This window comes from Oncorhynchus tshawytscha, linkage group LG31, assembly GCF_018296145.1.
Source record: "Oncorhynchus tshawytscha isolate Ot180627B linkage group LG31, Otsh_v2.0, whole genome shotgun sequence".
Taxonomy (NCBI): Eukaryota; Metazoa; Chordata; class Actinopteri; order Salmoniformes; family Salmonidae; genus Oncorhynchus; species Oncorhynchus tshawytscha.
Window position 1 is genome coordinate 1,140,593 of NC_056459.1, and position 15,161 is coordinate 1,155,753.

The 15,161-nt window shown below is 43.3% G+C and overlaps 1 protein-coding gene across 1 annotated transcript in view; it reads left to right on the forward strand.

Annotated features, from left to right (window-relative positions):
- The window catches only part of LOC112230014 (histone-lysine N-methyltransferase 2B), an 85,965-nt gene that overhangs the window by 41,714 nt on the left and 29,090 nt on the right, over nucleotides 1-15,161 (forward strand). The window contains exons 16-25 of the mRNA XM_024396231.2: nucleotides 704-817; nucleotides 1,286-1,470; nucleotides 1,686-1,790; nucleotides 2,090-2,200; nucleotides 4,244-4,320; nucleotides 6,730-6,914; nucleotides 7,151-7,248; nucleotides 10,936-11,070; nucleotides 11,443-11,601; nucleotides 11,742-11,859. Of these exons, the coding sequence (XP_024251999.1) occupies nucleotides 704-817; nucleotides 1,286-1,470; nucleotides 1,686-1,790; nucleotides 2,090-2,200; nucleotides 4,244-4,320; nucleotides 6,730-6,914; nucleotides 7,151-7,248; nucleotides 10,936-11,070; nucleotides 11,443-11,601; nucleotides 11,742-11,859 (1,287 nt within the window). The remainder of the gene's footprint in view (nucleotides 1-703; nucleotides 818-1,285; nucleotides 1,471-1,685; nucleotides 1,791-2,089; nucleotides 2,201-4,243; nucleotides 4,321-6,729; nucleotides 6,915-7,150; nucleotides 7,249-10,935; nucleotides 11,071-11,442; nucleotides 11,602-11,741; nucleotides 11,860-15,161) is intronic.

Genomic DNA, 15,161 nt, shown 5'->3' on the forward strand with positions numbered 1-15,161 from the left:
AGAAATTTGGAGTGGTTGAAAAATGACTTTTAATGACTCCAACCTCAGTGCTTCTAATCTTCCGACTTCAACTGTATATTCCTCCTACAGATAATCATTAACTTCTGGTGTAGAAACCATACCATGGCACTCAATAGGGCTCCCAAATGGCACAAGGCACCGCATCTCAGTGCAAGAGCTGTCATTACAGACCCTGGTTTGATTCCAGGCTGTCACACATCCGGCCTTGATTGGCAGTTCCATAGGGCGGCACACAATTGGCCCAGCGTCATCCGGATTTGGTCAGAGTAGGCCATCATTGGAAATAAGAATTTGTTCTTGCATAGTTAAATAAAGGTTACAATTTCAATAGATTACCTGATAATTAAGACTCGGACATATCAATACTTATGTAAATGTTTTTCATTTTTTTTGTTTCTTTTTATACGTTTGCAAACAACATTTCTAAACTTTTTTTTGCTTTGTCTTTTAAAAAATATGTTTTTTTAAAGGAATTTTAGAAGAATAAGGCTGTAATGTAACAATGTGGATAAAGTCAAGTTGTCTTAATACTATCCGAATGCACTGTATAGGTTGATTTTATTTAAACAGGGTGCCTGTTTTTTTTCTTCTTTTTTTTCTCTTTTTTTCGATTGGTCAAAAGAACCATTTAATCATTGATTACTTTAGTACACCTGATTTAGTTTCTTATTTGTTTTACAAGGGAACTTCTGCACCATATGCTCCAAGTGTTACGAGGAGAACGACCACAACAGCCAGATGATGGAGTGCTCCATGTGTAGCCACTGGGTGCATTCTAAATGTGAAGGACTCTCTGGTGAGTGACACTAATGTTTCAGCTTTAAAACTGTCTTTATCAAGGGGATGTACAACAGGGGTGGTCAACACTCAGTGTTGCTGGGTATGCAGGCTTTTGCTCTAGCCCTATACAAACACACCTAATCCAGATAATCAAGATTCCAAGGAGCATCTCATTGGTAGAATCAGGTGTGTTGGATATAAGGGCTGGAACCAAATCCTGCAAGAGGGTAGTTCTCCAGGCGAAGGGGTGACCACCCCTATTAACAGTATGTGTAGGGGAAGATGCCACCAACTATTTAATTTTATTTAACCTATTCAATTAGGCAAGTCAATTAAAAACAAATTATTATTTACAATGACGGCATATACTGGCCTAACCTGGACGACGCTGGGCCAATTGTTCAGGTAGGCCCTAACTTAAGAGCCTATCCCACTATAAACCCACTCCATTATATTGAAATTCTGCTTCTCTTCTGTCTCCCAGATGACCTGTATGAGATCATGTCTAGCCTGCCAGAGAGCGTAGTATATTCCTGTACACGCTGCAGCCAATCACAGCCCATATTCTGGAAGGAGGCGCTGAAGGAAAGGCTGAGGGCGGGGCTAGCGAATGTGCTGACCAACCTCCTCTCTGACTCCTCCGCCCAGCACCTGATAACCTGCAGAGAGGTAATGTCTGCCGCCATCACAGTAAAGACGTCAAGTAGTCACAAGTCAGATACTCGTAACATGCTCTCTCACTTTCATAACATGGCTCTTCTCTATATCCAAAATCAAGTATAAAAACTATTTAACTTTTACACGTTTAGACTGTCTTATGGATTGTATATCCCTGACATCGGTCTCCATTTTACTGTACCATGCTGTTCTTTTGTTTTCTGCAGTGTGAGGAATCCACGGAACTAAATGCTTTCAGGGACCAACAGCAGCCCATCTGCGACCTACATGCCGTGGGTCAAAAATGTACAGGCGGCCAGTACACTTCACTGGTGAGAGACCCCAGTCCTTTATAAACATTTGAATTATGTCACATGAAAACTATTAAGACCTAGCTAGCGGTTGTTGATTTTGCTATCATGACATCAATGTTCCACTGTGAATCATGTAGCTCTTTTCAGACCACAATCTGATCACTTTAAATACATTTTGGTCATTTAGCAGATGCTCTTATAGATGTTCTAATGGGAGGGAAGACTCCACACAGTAAATTTAATCTCACATATTGTACAACAATATATCCGTTTCCTAAACTTGACACCTGTTTTTCCTGCTCTTGTCTACCAATCAGAAATCATTCCATGAGGATGTTGTCATGGTGATGAGGAAGGGGCTAAAGGAGGAGGAGTCTCTCCCTGAGGACCTGAGGCCCACCTGTTTGGCCCGGTCTCACTACCTGAAGGTTAGTAGAAAGACCTTTCCTCCATTTGTTATGGGCCATACTGTGCCATATCATTATATTGTTTATTTGCATATTTACTCTATTTTAGTATAGTCCGCATAAAAAAAAATATTATATTTGATTAATTGCCTCAATTAATAAAACAGAATAAAATAACTCTAAAATAATATTTTTGTGTATGAACCACTTATTGCGGCAGGGTAGCCGCAATAAGTGGTTCATACAGGGGCGGCAGGGTAGCCTAGTGGTTAGAGCGTTGGACTAGTAACCGAAAGGTTGCAAGTTCAAATCCCTGAGCTGACAAGGTACAAATCTGTCGTTCTGCCCCTGAACAGGCAGTTAACCCACTGTTCCTAGGCCGTCATTGAAAATAAGAATTTGTTCTTAACTGACTTGCCTAGTAAAACAAAGGTAAAATAAAAATAATAAATGTATAAAGATCACACACTGAGTGCATCCAGAAAGTATTCAGACCCCTTCCCCTTTTCAAAATGTTACTTTACAGCCTTATTCTAAAATGTATTATATACATTTACAATACCCCATAATGACAAAGCGAAAACAGATTTTTAGATTTTTTAAAATCTAAGTAAACAGACCCTTTGCTATGAGACTCAAAATTGAGCTCAGCTGCATCCTGTTTCCATTGATTATCCTTGATGTTTCTACAACTTGATTGGTGTCCACCTGTGGTAAATTAAATCGATTGGACATGATTTGGAAAGGCACACCTGTCTATGTAAGGTCCCACAGTTGACAGTGCATGTCAGAGCAAAAAAACAAGCCATGAGGTCGGACAAATTGTCCGTAAAGCTCAGAGACAGGATCGTGTCGCGGTACATATCTGGGGAAGGGTACCAAAAATGTCTGCAGCATTGAAGGTCCCCAAGAATACAGTGGCCTCAATCATTCTTAAATGAAATAAGTTTGGCACCACCAACGCTCTTCCTTGAGCTGGCTACCTGGCCAAACTGAGCAATTGGGGGAGAAGGGCCTACAAGATCAAGATCCCGAGGGTCACACTGACAGAGCTCCAGAGTTCCTCTGTGGAAATGGGAGAACCTTCCAGATGAACAACCATCTCTGCAGCGCTCCACCAATCAGGCCTTTATGGTGGTGTGGGCAGACGGAAGCCACTCCTCAGTAAAAGGCACATGACAGCCCGCATGGAGTTTGCCAAAAGGCACCTAAAGGACTGACCGTGAGAAACAAGATTCTCTGGTCTGATGAAACCAATATTCCACTCTTTGGCCTGAATGCAAAGGGTCACGTCTGGAGGGAACCTGGCGCCATCCCTTCGGTGAAGCATGGTGGTGGCAGCATCATGCTGTGGGGATGTTTATCAGCGGCAGGGACTAGGAGACCAGTTAAGTACAGAGCAATCCTTGATGAAAACCTGCTCCAGAGCGCTCAGGACCTCAGACTGGGGCGAAGGTTCACCCTCCAACAGGATAGCAACCTGAAGTACACAGCCAATACAATGCAGGAGTGGCTTCGGGACAAGTCTCTGAATGTCCTTGAGTGGCGTAGCCAGAGCCCGAACTTGAACCCGATTGAACATCTCTGGAGAGACCTGAAAATGGCTGTGCAGCGATGTTCCCCAGCCAACCTGACATGGCTTGAGAGGATCTGGGATAAATTCCTCAAATACAGGTGTGCCAAGCTTATAGTGTCATACCCCAGAAAGGGGGATACCTAGTCAGTTGTTCAACTGAGTGCATTCAACTGAAATGTTTCTTCCGCATTTAACTCAACCCCTCTCTATCAAAGAAGACTCAAGGCTGTAATCTCCACCAAAGGTGCTTCAACAAAGTACTGAGTAAAGGGTCTGAATACTTATGTAAATGTGATATTTAAGTTTTTTAAATTTTATATATTTGTATTTTTTAAACTGTTTTTGCTTTGTCATTATGGGGTAATTTGTATAGATTGAGGGACAAAATATTTTAATCAATTTTAGAATAATGTTGTAACGTAACAAAATGTGGAAACAGTCAAGGTGTCTGAATACTCTCCGAATGCACTGTATCTATGTCCCTTCAGTTGCTGGAGGAGACTTTCAGTTGGTTTCATAGCCAGGATCAGAAAATGTGGGACCCAATCTCCAAAGATTTCCCAAGGTAAATGGATACACTACATTTACGCCAAGAAGACAAAAGGGAAAATCCCTGAACAAACCAATTATGACAAATAGTTTTGCCTTCAGAAAGATAAAGCAGGCATAGAATACTTATTTTTGAAAAGCTAGCAAATAATACTAAAAAAAAAGTATCTCCTTGGCCTGAATGGAAAGCAAAGGCTAGCTTTTTCAAACAGAAATTTGCATCCTGTAGCACAAGCTCCAAAAAGTTCTGGTCCATTGAGAATAAGAGCACCTCCTCCCACTGCACTGAGGCTAGGAAACACTGTCACGACCGATAAATCTACGATTATCGAGAATTTCAAGAAGCATTTTTCTACTGCTGGCCTTGCTTTCCACCTGGCTACCCCTACCCCTGTCAATAGCTCTGGTCTCCCCACAGCAACTTGCCCAAGCCTCCCCATTTCTCCTTCACCCAAATGCAGATAGCTGATGTTCTGAAAGAGCTGCAAAATCTGCACCCCTACAAATCAGCTGGGCTAGACAATCTGGACCCTCTCCTTCTAAAATGATCCGCCACAATTTTTGCAACCCCTATTACTAGCCTGTTCAACCTCTTTCCTATCGTCTGAGATCCCCAAATATTGGAAAGCTGCCGCGGTAATCCCCATCTTCAAAGGGGAAGACACTCTAGACCCAAACTGTTACAGACCTATATCTATTCTACCCTGCCCTTTCTAAGGTCTTCAAAAGCCAAGTTAACAAACAGATCACCGACCATTTCGAATCCCACCGTACCTTCTCCACTATGCAATCTGGTTTCCGAGCTGGTCATGGGTGCACGTCAGCCACGCTCAAGGTCCTAAACGATATACGAATTGCCATCGACAAAAGACAATACTGTGCAGCCGTATCCATCGAACTGGCCAAGGCTTTCGACCCTGTCGCGATCACTGCGTTCTTATCGGCAGACTAAACAGCCTTGGTTTCTCAAATGACTACCTCGCCTGGTTCACCAACTACTTCTCTGATAGAGTTCAGTGTGTCAAATCGGAGGGCCTGTTGTCCGGACCTCTAGCAGTCTATGGGGGTGCCACAGGGTTCAATTCTCGGGCCGACTCTTTTCTCTGTATACATCAATGATGTCGCACTTGCAGCTGGTGATTCTCTGATCCACCTCTATGCAGACGACATAATTCTGTATACTTCTGGCCCTTCTTTGGACACTGTGTTAACTAACCTGCAGACAAGCGTCAATGCCATACAACTCTCCTTCCGTGGCCTCCAACTGCTCTTGAATGCAAGTAAAACTAAATGCATGCTCTTCAACCGATCGCTGCCCGCCCGCCTTGCAAAAATCACTGAACGGTTCTGACTTAGAATATGTGGACAACTACAAATACCTAGGTGTCTGGTTAGACTGTAAACTCTCCTTCCAGACTCATATTAAGCATCTCCAATACATAATTAAATCTAGCTTCCTATTTCGCAACAAAGCATCCTTCACTCATGCTGCCAAACATACCCTCGTAAAACTGACTCCTACCGATCCTTGACTTCGATGTCATTTACAAAACAGCCTCCAACACTCTACTCAGCAAATGGGATGCAGTCTATCACAGTGCCATCCGTTTCATCACCAAGCCCCATATACGACCCACCACTGCGACCTGTATGCTCTCGTTGGCTGGCTCTCGCTTCATAGTCGTCGCCAAACCAACTGGCTCCAGGTCATCTATAAGTCCTTGCTAGGTAAAGCCCCGCCTTATCTCAGCTCACTGGTCACCACAGCAGCACCCACCCGTAGCATGCGCTCCAGCAGGTATATTTCGCTGGTCACCCCCAAACCAATTCCCCCTTTGGCCGCCTTTCCTTACAGTTCTCTGCTGCCAATGCCTGGAACGAACTGCAAAAATCACTGAAGCTGGAGACTCATATCTCCCTCACTAACTTTAAGCATCAGCTATCAGAGCAGCTTACAGATCATTGCACCTGTACATAGCCCATCTGTAAATAGCCCATCCAACTACCTCATCCCCATATTGTTATTTATTTTATATTTGTTTCTTTTTTTTTGCTCCTTTGCACCCCAGTATCTCTACTTGCACATCTATCACTCCTGTGTTTATTTGCGAAATTGTAATTATTTTGCCACTACGGCCTATTTATTGCCCTACCTCTAATCTTACTTCATTTGCACACACGGTATGTAGAATTTTCTATTGTGTTATTGACTATATGTTTGTTTATTCCATGTGTAACTCTTGTTGTTTGTCACACTGCTTTGCTTTATCTTGGCCAGGTTGCATTTGTAAATGAGAACTTGTTCTCAACTGGCTTACCTGGTTAAATAAAGGTGAAATAAATAAATAAAATATACAAATAAATATATTTTAGTAAGGCTCTGTTGCTGAACAAGTCTCCCCCCTCCCCTTTTCTTCGGTCTCAGTGGTATGCTCCCTGAGGCAGTTCTTCCACCCTCTAAGGAGCACAGCTATGCACAGTGGCTGGAGAGGACATACCAAGTTACCAGGGTCTCAGGGTGCCTCCAGCAGGGGAACAGCATCCCTTCCCTGTACTCAGTCACCACCCATCAGTCCCGGGCTCTGGAGAGCCTCACACTCAAATCCCACGGTATGGAGTCAATAGTAGTGCATTATATAGTGCAGTAATGCATTATATTATGTATCTATCACTCCCTCTGTAAGCCTTTCTCAAAGCAGGCATGTAACCCCATTCACCGGCACAAGATGTTTGTTGTGCGTAAAGTAATTGACTATAAGGACTGATGGTGATCTAGCTTTTTACTTCATCCTAACAATGTGAATCAATTCAATGATTAATGAATGTGTTTGGTCTATCTTGAGTAGGTACACATTGTGCTCTAACCGGGGCTCTGGAACTCGACTGGACCAAAGATGAGAGGCAGTGTGCACTCTGCCAACAATGTGGAGACGCCACACCCAACGTGAGTTTCCCTCCCCCCTCTGTACTGATCCCACACAGTAATTGTATTGATGAGGAGACGGGACACCATTGTGTTAGCTTCAGAAACATCTTTACTAAAATAAAACCATAAATAGAGCATTATTGGTACTGTAGTACAGTGATTCTCAACTTTGGTCCTTGAGTATCTCAAACAGAATGTAACTTGATGACTATAACTACTGTTCCATGAAGAAGGGAACGAGGTACAATACACTATGGGGGAGTCGCACTCTCGTTACTTCGGGTTGAAGGATCTACAATCGCCTGAAATACACACCTTGCTGGAAGCCCCGCCTTCCCCAGGTGATAAGCGTGAGGCTCAGATTAATTCCTTCACTGAGCTCAGAAACGGGCAGTGTGGGGCGAAACAGGAGTTGTATCTCGTTTCCCTCCTTCAGGGAACAGTAGTTATAGTCATAACGTTACGTTCCCTTTCATTCAGTCAACTTCAGTACAACATACTATGGGGATATATAATCACGCCCCAAGCTGAGCCCAACGGATACTAAATTAAACTGCCCGTGGCAGACCATCCAGACCCGACCCCGCCAGATGCGGCAGTCTGGGTATCGTGCACACAGCGCGCTGCCTAGTGAATTTCCCCGTCCCAGCCGTAAGCACACTGGGCTTAACTGGGAGCAGTGACATCCAAGCAATGAAACATCACAAAAGTATGTGGCGATGCCCAACTCACTGCAGCACAAATGTATCCTACACTCAACCATTTAAACCATGCCCAAGATGCTGCCGGACCGCTGGTGGAGTGGGCGCGTACACCACTATTTAACCCTTGCCTGCTGTAATATGCCCGGAGAGATTCCACAATCCAGTGGGAGACATGCTGCTTATGGACTGCCCTGCCACGAGCTGGATTAGCAGAATGGGCATAAAGCTCACACAGGACATTTAAACTCCTGTTCCTGTTCAGAAGGAAAAGGAGGCAAAAATGGAAACCTTTCGGGTGGAAGGTTGCATTTGGACTCAACGTCACCTTAGTTGCCCGGGTGAACTGAGTACAGAAAGTTTGTACTGATAACACCCAACATGTTTAGCCATGACCGAAGTCATGAGCAGGGAGATTTTGAAGTTGAGGATCAGGGCCAAGTCCCATGTGGGAGCAATTGGTTTGGAGACCAGTCTGAGACAACCGCACAACCAGGATCTGACATAGACTTCTCCGGTTACCTGGGTCTGGAGAAGGGAGGTTATTCCCTCCCTCAAAACGGGCTCTGAGGCCTCGTCATCAGGTCGACTGTTTCCGTCGCCGAAGTGTGGGGGATGCGCAAAAGTTGTAGCCTGTACCCCCCCCCCGACGTCACTGTTCGCATGATCCATAGCAACACTGCGCATGCACACCGTTGTTAGGAGCCGACAGCGAGCCTCCCGTCAAGTGCCATCTGAAGGGGCGGGGCGCCACCATATGGACTGGGAGAGATTGGTTCATTGTTCTTTTTCATAGTTACCAGTGCCACAGAATCTTTCAACCAAGCTGGAGAAGGGACAGACCGCACTGAAAAATTGACACCTGTGGTAACAGACGGGGCAATTGGTAATTGAATGTAATTTCCTAGAATGAAACCCATAACCTGTATCACTAAGCACCTCATGTGGACTAGTGAGCTACAGGCAGGAATCTGCAATGAATCCCAGTGATGAGCCTTCTTGTGGACTGAGAGCGAGTCGCCCAACTTATTACTCTCACCTTGGGGAGATTGATATACCACTTGAACCCTGTGAACACAAAGGAACTTGGGGTAACAGAGGAGGCTTTAAACATGGACAAGCTTCCAAGCTAAGTTGTGCTTCTATAGCCTGGATGAAGCCCTGCCCCTTATGGACATGGGGCTCCAGTAAATTCTGACGTAGCACCCTGTTTTGTTATTAACCAAACGTGGGGGCACTGACGTCACAGTAATATTTTTGTTGTGGGGCTCACCGGTCGATCAGACCCGTGCTAAGGCCCCTTGCTCTGGGGGTTACCCGAGCCAAGTGCTCGGCGGCTGCTTCCTCATCTGAGGTGCCTGCATGCCCCGCTTCCTCCACTCCCTCCAACTCCAAGAATTTGAAATAGGAATAGGATTGCCGTATCACTGGCGGAAAGCTAATAAGCTTTATTTGCCAGAAGTTTTGCATGCTAACTGAATTTAGCCATGCTAAGGCTTCTAGTTTAAGCTAGGCTAGCTCGCCTCTGACTGCAACAGTCAGTTTAACCAAGAATAACCAAGCAACTTAATGCTGGCTACATACACTAAACAAGAGGGTTACCCAAGCAATTCCATCATTAGGACGCTGGAATGGCTAAAATCAAATCTAAACTTATTTGTCGCAGACATGGTTAGCAGATGTTAATGCGAGGTAGCGAAATGCTTGTGCTTCTAGTTCCGACAGTGCAGTAGTATCTAACAAGTAATCTAACAATTCCCCAACAACTACCTAATACACACAAATCTAAGGGGGTGAATGATAATATGTACATGTAAGTATATGGATGAGTGATGGCTGAACGGCATAGGCAAGGTGCAATAGATAGTATAAAATACAGTATACACGTGATATGGGTAATGTAAGATATGTGAACATTATTGAAGTGTCATTATTTATAGTGCATTGTATAAAGTGACTAGGGATCCATTTATTAAAGTGGTCAGTCAATGGGTCTCAATGTAGGGAGCAGCCTCTCTGAGTTAGTGATTGCTATTTATGTAGGACCGGATCATTGATGTGGAACCCGGACTCTTTTGAGAAGAGGCAAGTGGTGCTTAACCAAGGCACACAGACAGAACCTGGTCATCCTCTCTCTTCGAGTAGTCTCCTATAACTGGCAAGAGCACACAGGAGCCGGGAGAGGAAGTCATCTAAAACACCAAGCCCCAGCCATCCCCTAGTCTCGTACACAAACTGATTAGAGCGAGGGCGGCCTGACCATGTGCCGAGACATAAGACAACAAACATGGATAGCTATTAATTCATTGGGGGCGTGGTGGTAAACCTGAACCCACCTTGTCGTTTTGGTCTCGTTACCTGTATTATCTATTGCTGAAGCCAGGCCAAGCAATTAGAAGAATAATTCATTGTTTGTACTGTTCTCACAAGTTTCCTAATCATAAACTACAGCACACGTCGTCCAGAGGGTGAGCACGCTCTACAACCTAAGGGACAGTTAAGTTGGCGCGACATAAGACAGTCTCGTGTTCTGATTATTTGTTTAAGTACTGTGAAATGTACCTGTTCACACCAACGTGAAGAGTGGAATAATTGAAAGAATGAATCCGAGTCTCACCCTTATCACATGTGGAAGGAGGGTCTTCCAGCGAGCCCTGTATTTCATTGGCCTTGTCGGGCGTGATTGTAGATCCTTCAACCGAAGTCGTGAGTGTGTGACTCCTCCATAGTGTGTTGTACCGAAGATGACTGACTGAAAGAGAATGCATTTTTGTTGTGGCCATACACCCGATTCAATTAGTGAACTATTCAACAAGTACATGACTAGTTGAGTTTGTTCTTCTATGCGGCTAAAACAAATAATTTATTCTGTTTGGGGTACTCAGGGATCGGAGTTGTGAAACACTTCTGTAGTACATTATACCCACAGTAATGGTGTTAGCAGCTATCCCAGAATGTTGTCTCAGGTCCACTCTAAATCTGAATGTCCTCATTTTTATTGAAGGACGCAGGCAGGCTGCTGTACCTGGGGCAGAACGAGTGGGCCCACGTCAACTGCTGCCTGTGGTCCGCTGAGGTGTACGAAGACAACGGAGCTCTACTCCAAGTACACAGTGCTGTCTCCAGGGGGCGCCACATGGTAAGAATGCATTGAACATAACCATAGGTGCGCCTCAAATGGCACCCTGTTTCCTATAAAGTGCACTACTTTTGACCAGGGCCCATAGTGGGCTATGTAGGGAATAGGGTGACATTTGGGACACATATCAAAGCTGGAGTACATCCTTACCCAATAGACTTTGTATTCAGACATAGGTGTGCAGTTTCCTGTTTTTAACATTGCCATAAAATAATAGGAGCTTTATTGTTCCAAAGAGAGAATTGTTTTGTCAAGTCTGCTATGCCCATTTTTAGTTATAATGAGAATATTTACTCTTCAGGGAGTTTTCTGCTAGTCGTTCTCATTCTGTTTTCTTTTCTCTTCTACTCATTGTACCGTTCTTCCCTACAGCGCTGTGAGCGTTGTGCCCAGGCGGGGGCGACTGTTGGCTGCTGTCTCTCATCCTGTCAAAGTAACTACCACTTCATGTGCGCCCGCACCCGCAACTGTGTCTTCCAGGAGGACAGGAAGGTCTTCTGCTCCAGGCACCGCGACCTCGTCAGTGAGAAGGTGAACTTTTAGAATTGGGCTGAGGCGCACACAAAGAAACAGTCATCTTTCCAACAGTGTGCACCACCACTTTCACTGTGACTTGTCAGCGGCATCCAAAATTATGTCTCAGGATTTGCACTCTCGTTTCCACTCTCCAGATGGTGTCTGGGAATGGGTTTGAAGTTCTCCGGCGGGTCTACGTGGACTTCGAAGGGATCAGCCTCCGTAGGAAGTTTCTGACTGGCCTGGAGCCAGAGTCTATAAATATGACCATTGGTGAGTATGTGCACATCCCCAATGGCACCCTATTCCCTATGTAGTGCACTGCTTTTAACCCTTTACACTCGTGGGAATGAGCCTATATGGAGAGGGCTACATTGACATTTTTTTTTACAGAAGAAATATGGAAAGCATATGCATACCCTTGGAAGCAATTACAAGGGAACCGTTAGGAGATTGTGGGGAAATTATGAGGACACGGCAGTTCACCTGACACAAGACTGAGTCTAAACATTACACTGGTTTTATGAACATTTTACATTTACTGTACTTTCCAATGTATTTGTTGAAATGAAATCTGAAAATACTCTGGATACATTCAGTAACATAAGAATAATATTGGAAAATTTAGGGTAGGTGCATCAATTATTTTTTTAAATGCCAAAGGTTTGAGAGAGGTCCAACTGGTATATACAAGTGGCCACACAGCTCTCCAAAGTATGCACAGTAAGTCCATTCAATGCACTTGTATGACTCAAAGAAGAGTCTCCCAACTGTAGGGTGCTTTTTTGAGCTCTCCTAGCTGTGCCATTGATGAACTAGAGCAAGCACACTTATAGTTGTTTTGTTTGGAACAAAGCCCTTGCAACTCAATATTAGGTAAATGTTCTTAATATGTTGTACACTCAGTGCATGTCACTCTACAATCCAAAATAGTAGAAAACTTGACCTATTGTATTGAGCAACTTGTTGACAAAGACACAGCCTATTCCAAGCAAACTCTGGGACAGTTGTGAGACAATAGATCCCAAATTGATTTGATTTTAAATTCATACAACCAGTAGACTTAGGTTACATAAAAAATAAATATTCAAAAGCAAGGAGTTTGATGCATCAGATCAGACAGTTTAGCCTAAAATGTGGATCAACTATTTAAAATCTAATTCTGTCACATGTGCCCAGAATACAACAGGTGTAGACCTTAGAGAAATGCTTACTTACAATCTCTCAACCAATAATGCTTTAAGAAGTAAAATAAATAAATAAACGTGTTTACTTCTTATGGCTGCAGGGGCAGTATTGAGTAGCTTGGATGAATAAGGTGCCCAGAGTAAACGGCCTGCTCCTCAGTCCCAGTTGCTAATATATGCATATTATTAGTAGTAGTATTGGATAGAAGACACTGAAGTTTCTAAAAACTGTTTGAATGATGTCTGTGAGTATAACAGAACTCATGTGGGAGGCAAAAACCTGAGAGAAAAAAATCCAAACAGGAAGTGGGAGATCTGAGGTTTGTAGTTTTTGAACTCAACCCTATCGAATACACAGTGGGATATGGTTCAAGTTGCACTTCCTACGGCTTCCACTAGATGTCAACCGTCTTTAGAAACTTGAACGAGTCTTCTACTGTGATGTGGGGCCGGATGAGAGCTCTTTGAGTCAGTGGTCTGGCAGAGAGCCAGGTCCTGGTCACGCGCATTTCACATGATAGCAACCTGCGTTCCATGGCTTTTCTACAGACAGTGGAATTCTCCGGTTGGAACGTAATTGAAGATTTATGATAAAAACATCCTAGAGATTGATTCTATACTTGGTTTGAAATGTTTCTACGACCTGAAATAAAACTTTTTGAACTTTTCGTCCGACGTTCGGCTGGACCTGCACGAGCGTTTTTGATTTGCGCCCTAACAAAAGTAGCTACTTGGACATAAATAATGGACATTATCAAACAAATCAAACATTTAATGTGGAACTGGGATTCCTGGGAGTGCATTCTGGTGAAGATCATCAAAGGTAAGGGAATATTTGTTATTTCTGATTTCTGTTGACTCCAACATGGTGGATATTTTTTTTTTTTCTGAGTGCTGTTCTCAGATTATTGCATGGTTTGCATTTTCCAAAATCTGACACAGCGATTGCATTAAGGAGAGGTATATCTATATTTCCCCATGTCTAACAATTGTTTTTTCACCGACATTTATAATGAGTATTTCTGTAAAATGATGTGTTTCTGCAATTATCACCGGATGTTTTTGGAACTAGTGAACGTAACGCGCCAATGTATACAGATTTTTTTAATATAAATATGAACTTTATCAAACAAAACATACATGTATTGTGTAACATGAAGTCCTATAAGTGTCATCTGATGAAGATCATCAAAGGTTAGTGATTAATTTTTATCTCTATTTGTGCTTTTTGTGACTCCTCTCTTTGGCTGGAAAAATGGCTGTGTTTTTCTGTGAGTTGGTGATGACCTAACATAATCGTTTGTGGTGCTTTCGCTGTAAAGCCTATTTGAAATCGGACACTGTGGTGGGATTAACAACAAGATTACCTTTAAAACAGTATAAGATACTGCTATGAGAATTTTGTTCTCAATGTTCATAAACTGAACTTCAATTAAAATCCTCTGTCTGTTACTAAGAATTTAAGGTTCTTATTAAAATGAAAGTCAGAGGCCAGTCTACCGTAGTCGGCAAGGTTTATTTACGAGAGCGCTGCTGTACATATACAAAGACATTCCTTTTATAACTTTCTCTTACCCTACACTCATACATACACATCAACAGGAATTTTCTCATGAGTCTCACCACAGTTTATTACCACTCAGCTGACGGTTCCAGTCTCCCCCAAATACGAGAGCTCTGGAGGGGCTCTCCCTGTTTTATCTAATCTCCCCAGAGTTACAGCCAGGTCGGTTCAAACATAGGTTAATGCACCTCTTCGTTCTCTTTTGACACACACATACATTCCTTTCTTCCTAGGTCTATGCTACATAACCCCTTCCTAATGAACAAACATTATTTATCATTATAGAAATACAGGGTAGAATTATGTTATAATTCTACATTAAATGTAAACATGTATGTTTGAGAAATTTATTGAGATTTCTGTTTCGAATTTGGCGCCCGGCACTTTCACTGACTGTCATATCTATCCCATTAACGGGATTGCAGCCCTAAGTAAAAAAAAAAAAAAAAAAAAAAAAAGAAAGTGTCATGTTTTAATAATAAACAGCAGCAGGAAAATAACAAGAGGCTATATGCAGGTGGTACCGGTACAGACTCTATGTGCGGGGGCACCGGTTAGTTGAGGTAATATGTACATGTAGGTAGAGTTAAAGTGACTATGCATAGATTATAAACAGAGTAGCAGCAGCGTAAAAGAGAGGTCTTGGGTAGCCCTTTGATTAGCTGTTCAGGAGTCCTATGGCTTGGGGGTAGAAGCTGTTAAGAAACCTTTTGGACCTAGACTTGGCGCTCCGGTACTACTTGCCGTGCGGTAGCAGAGAGAAGTCTATGACTAGGGTGGCTGGAGTCTTTGACAATTTTTAGGGCCTTCTTCTGACACAGCCT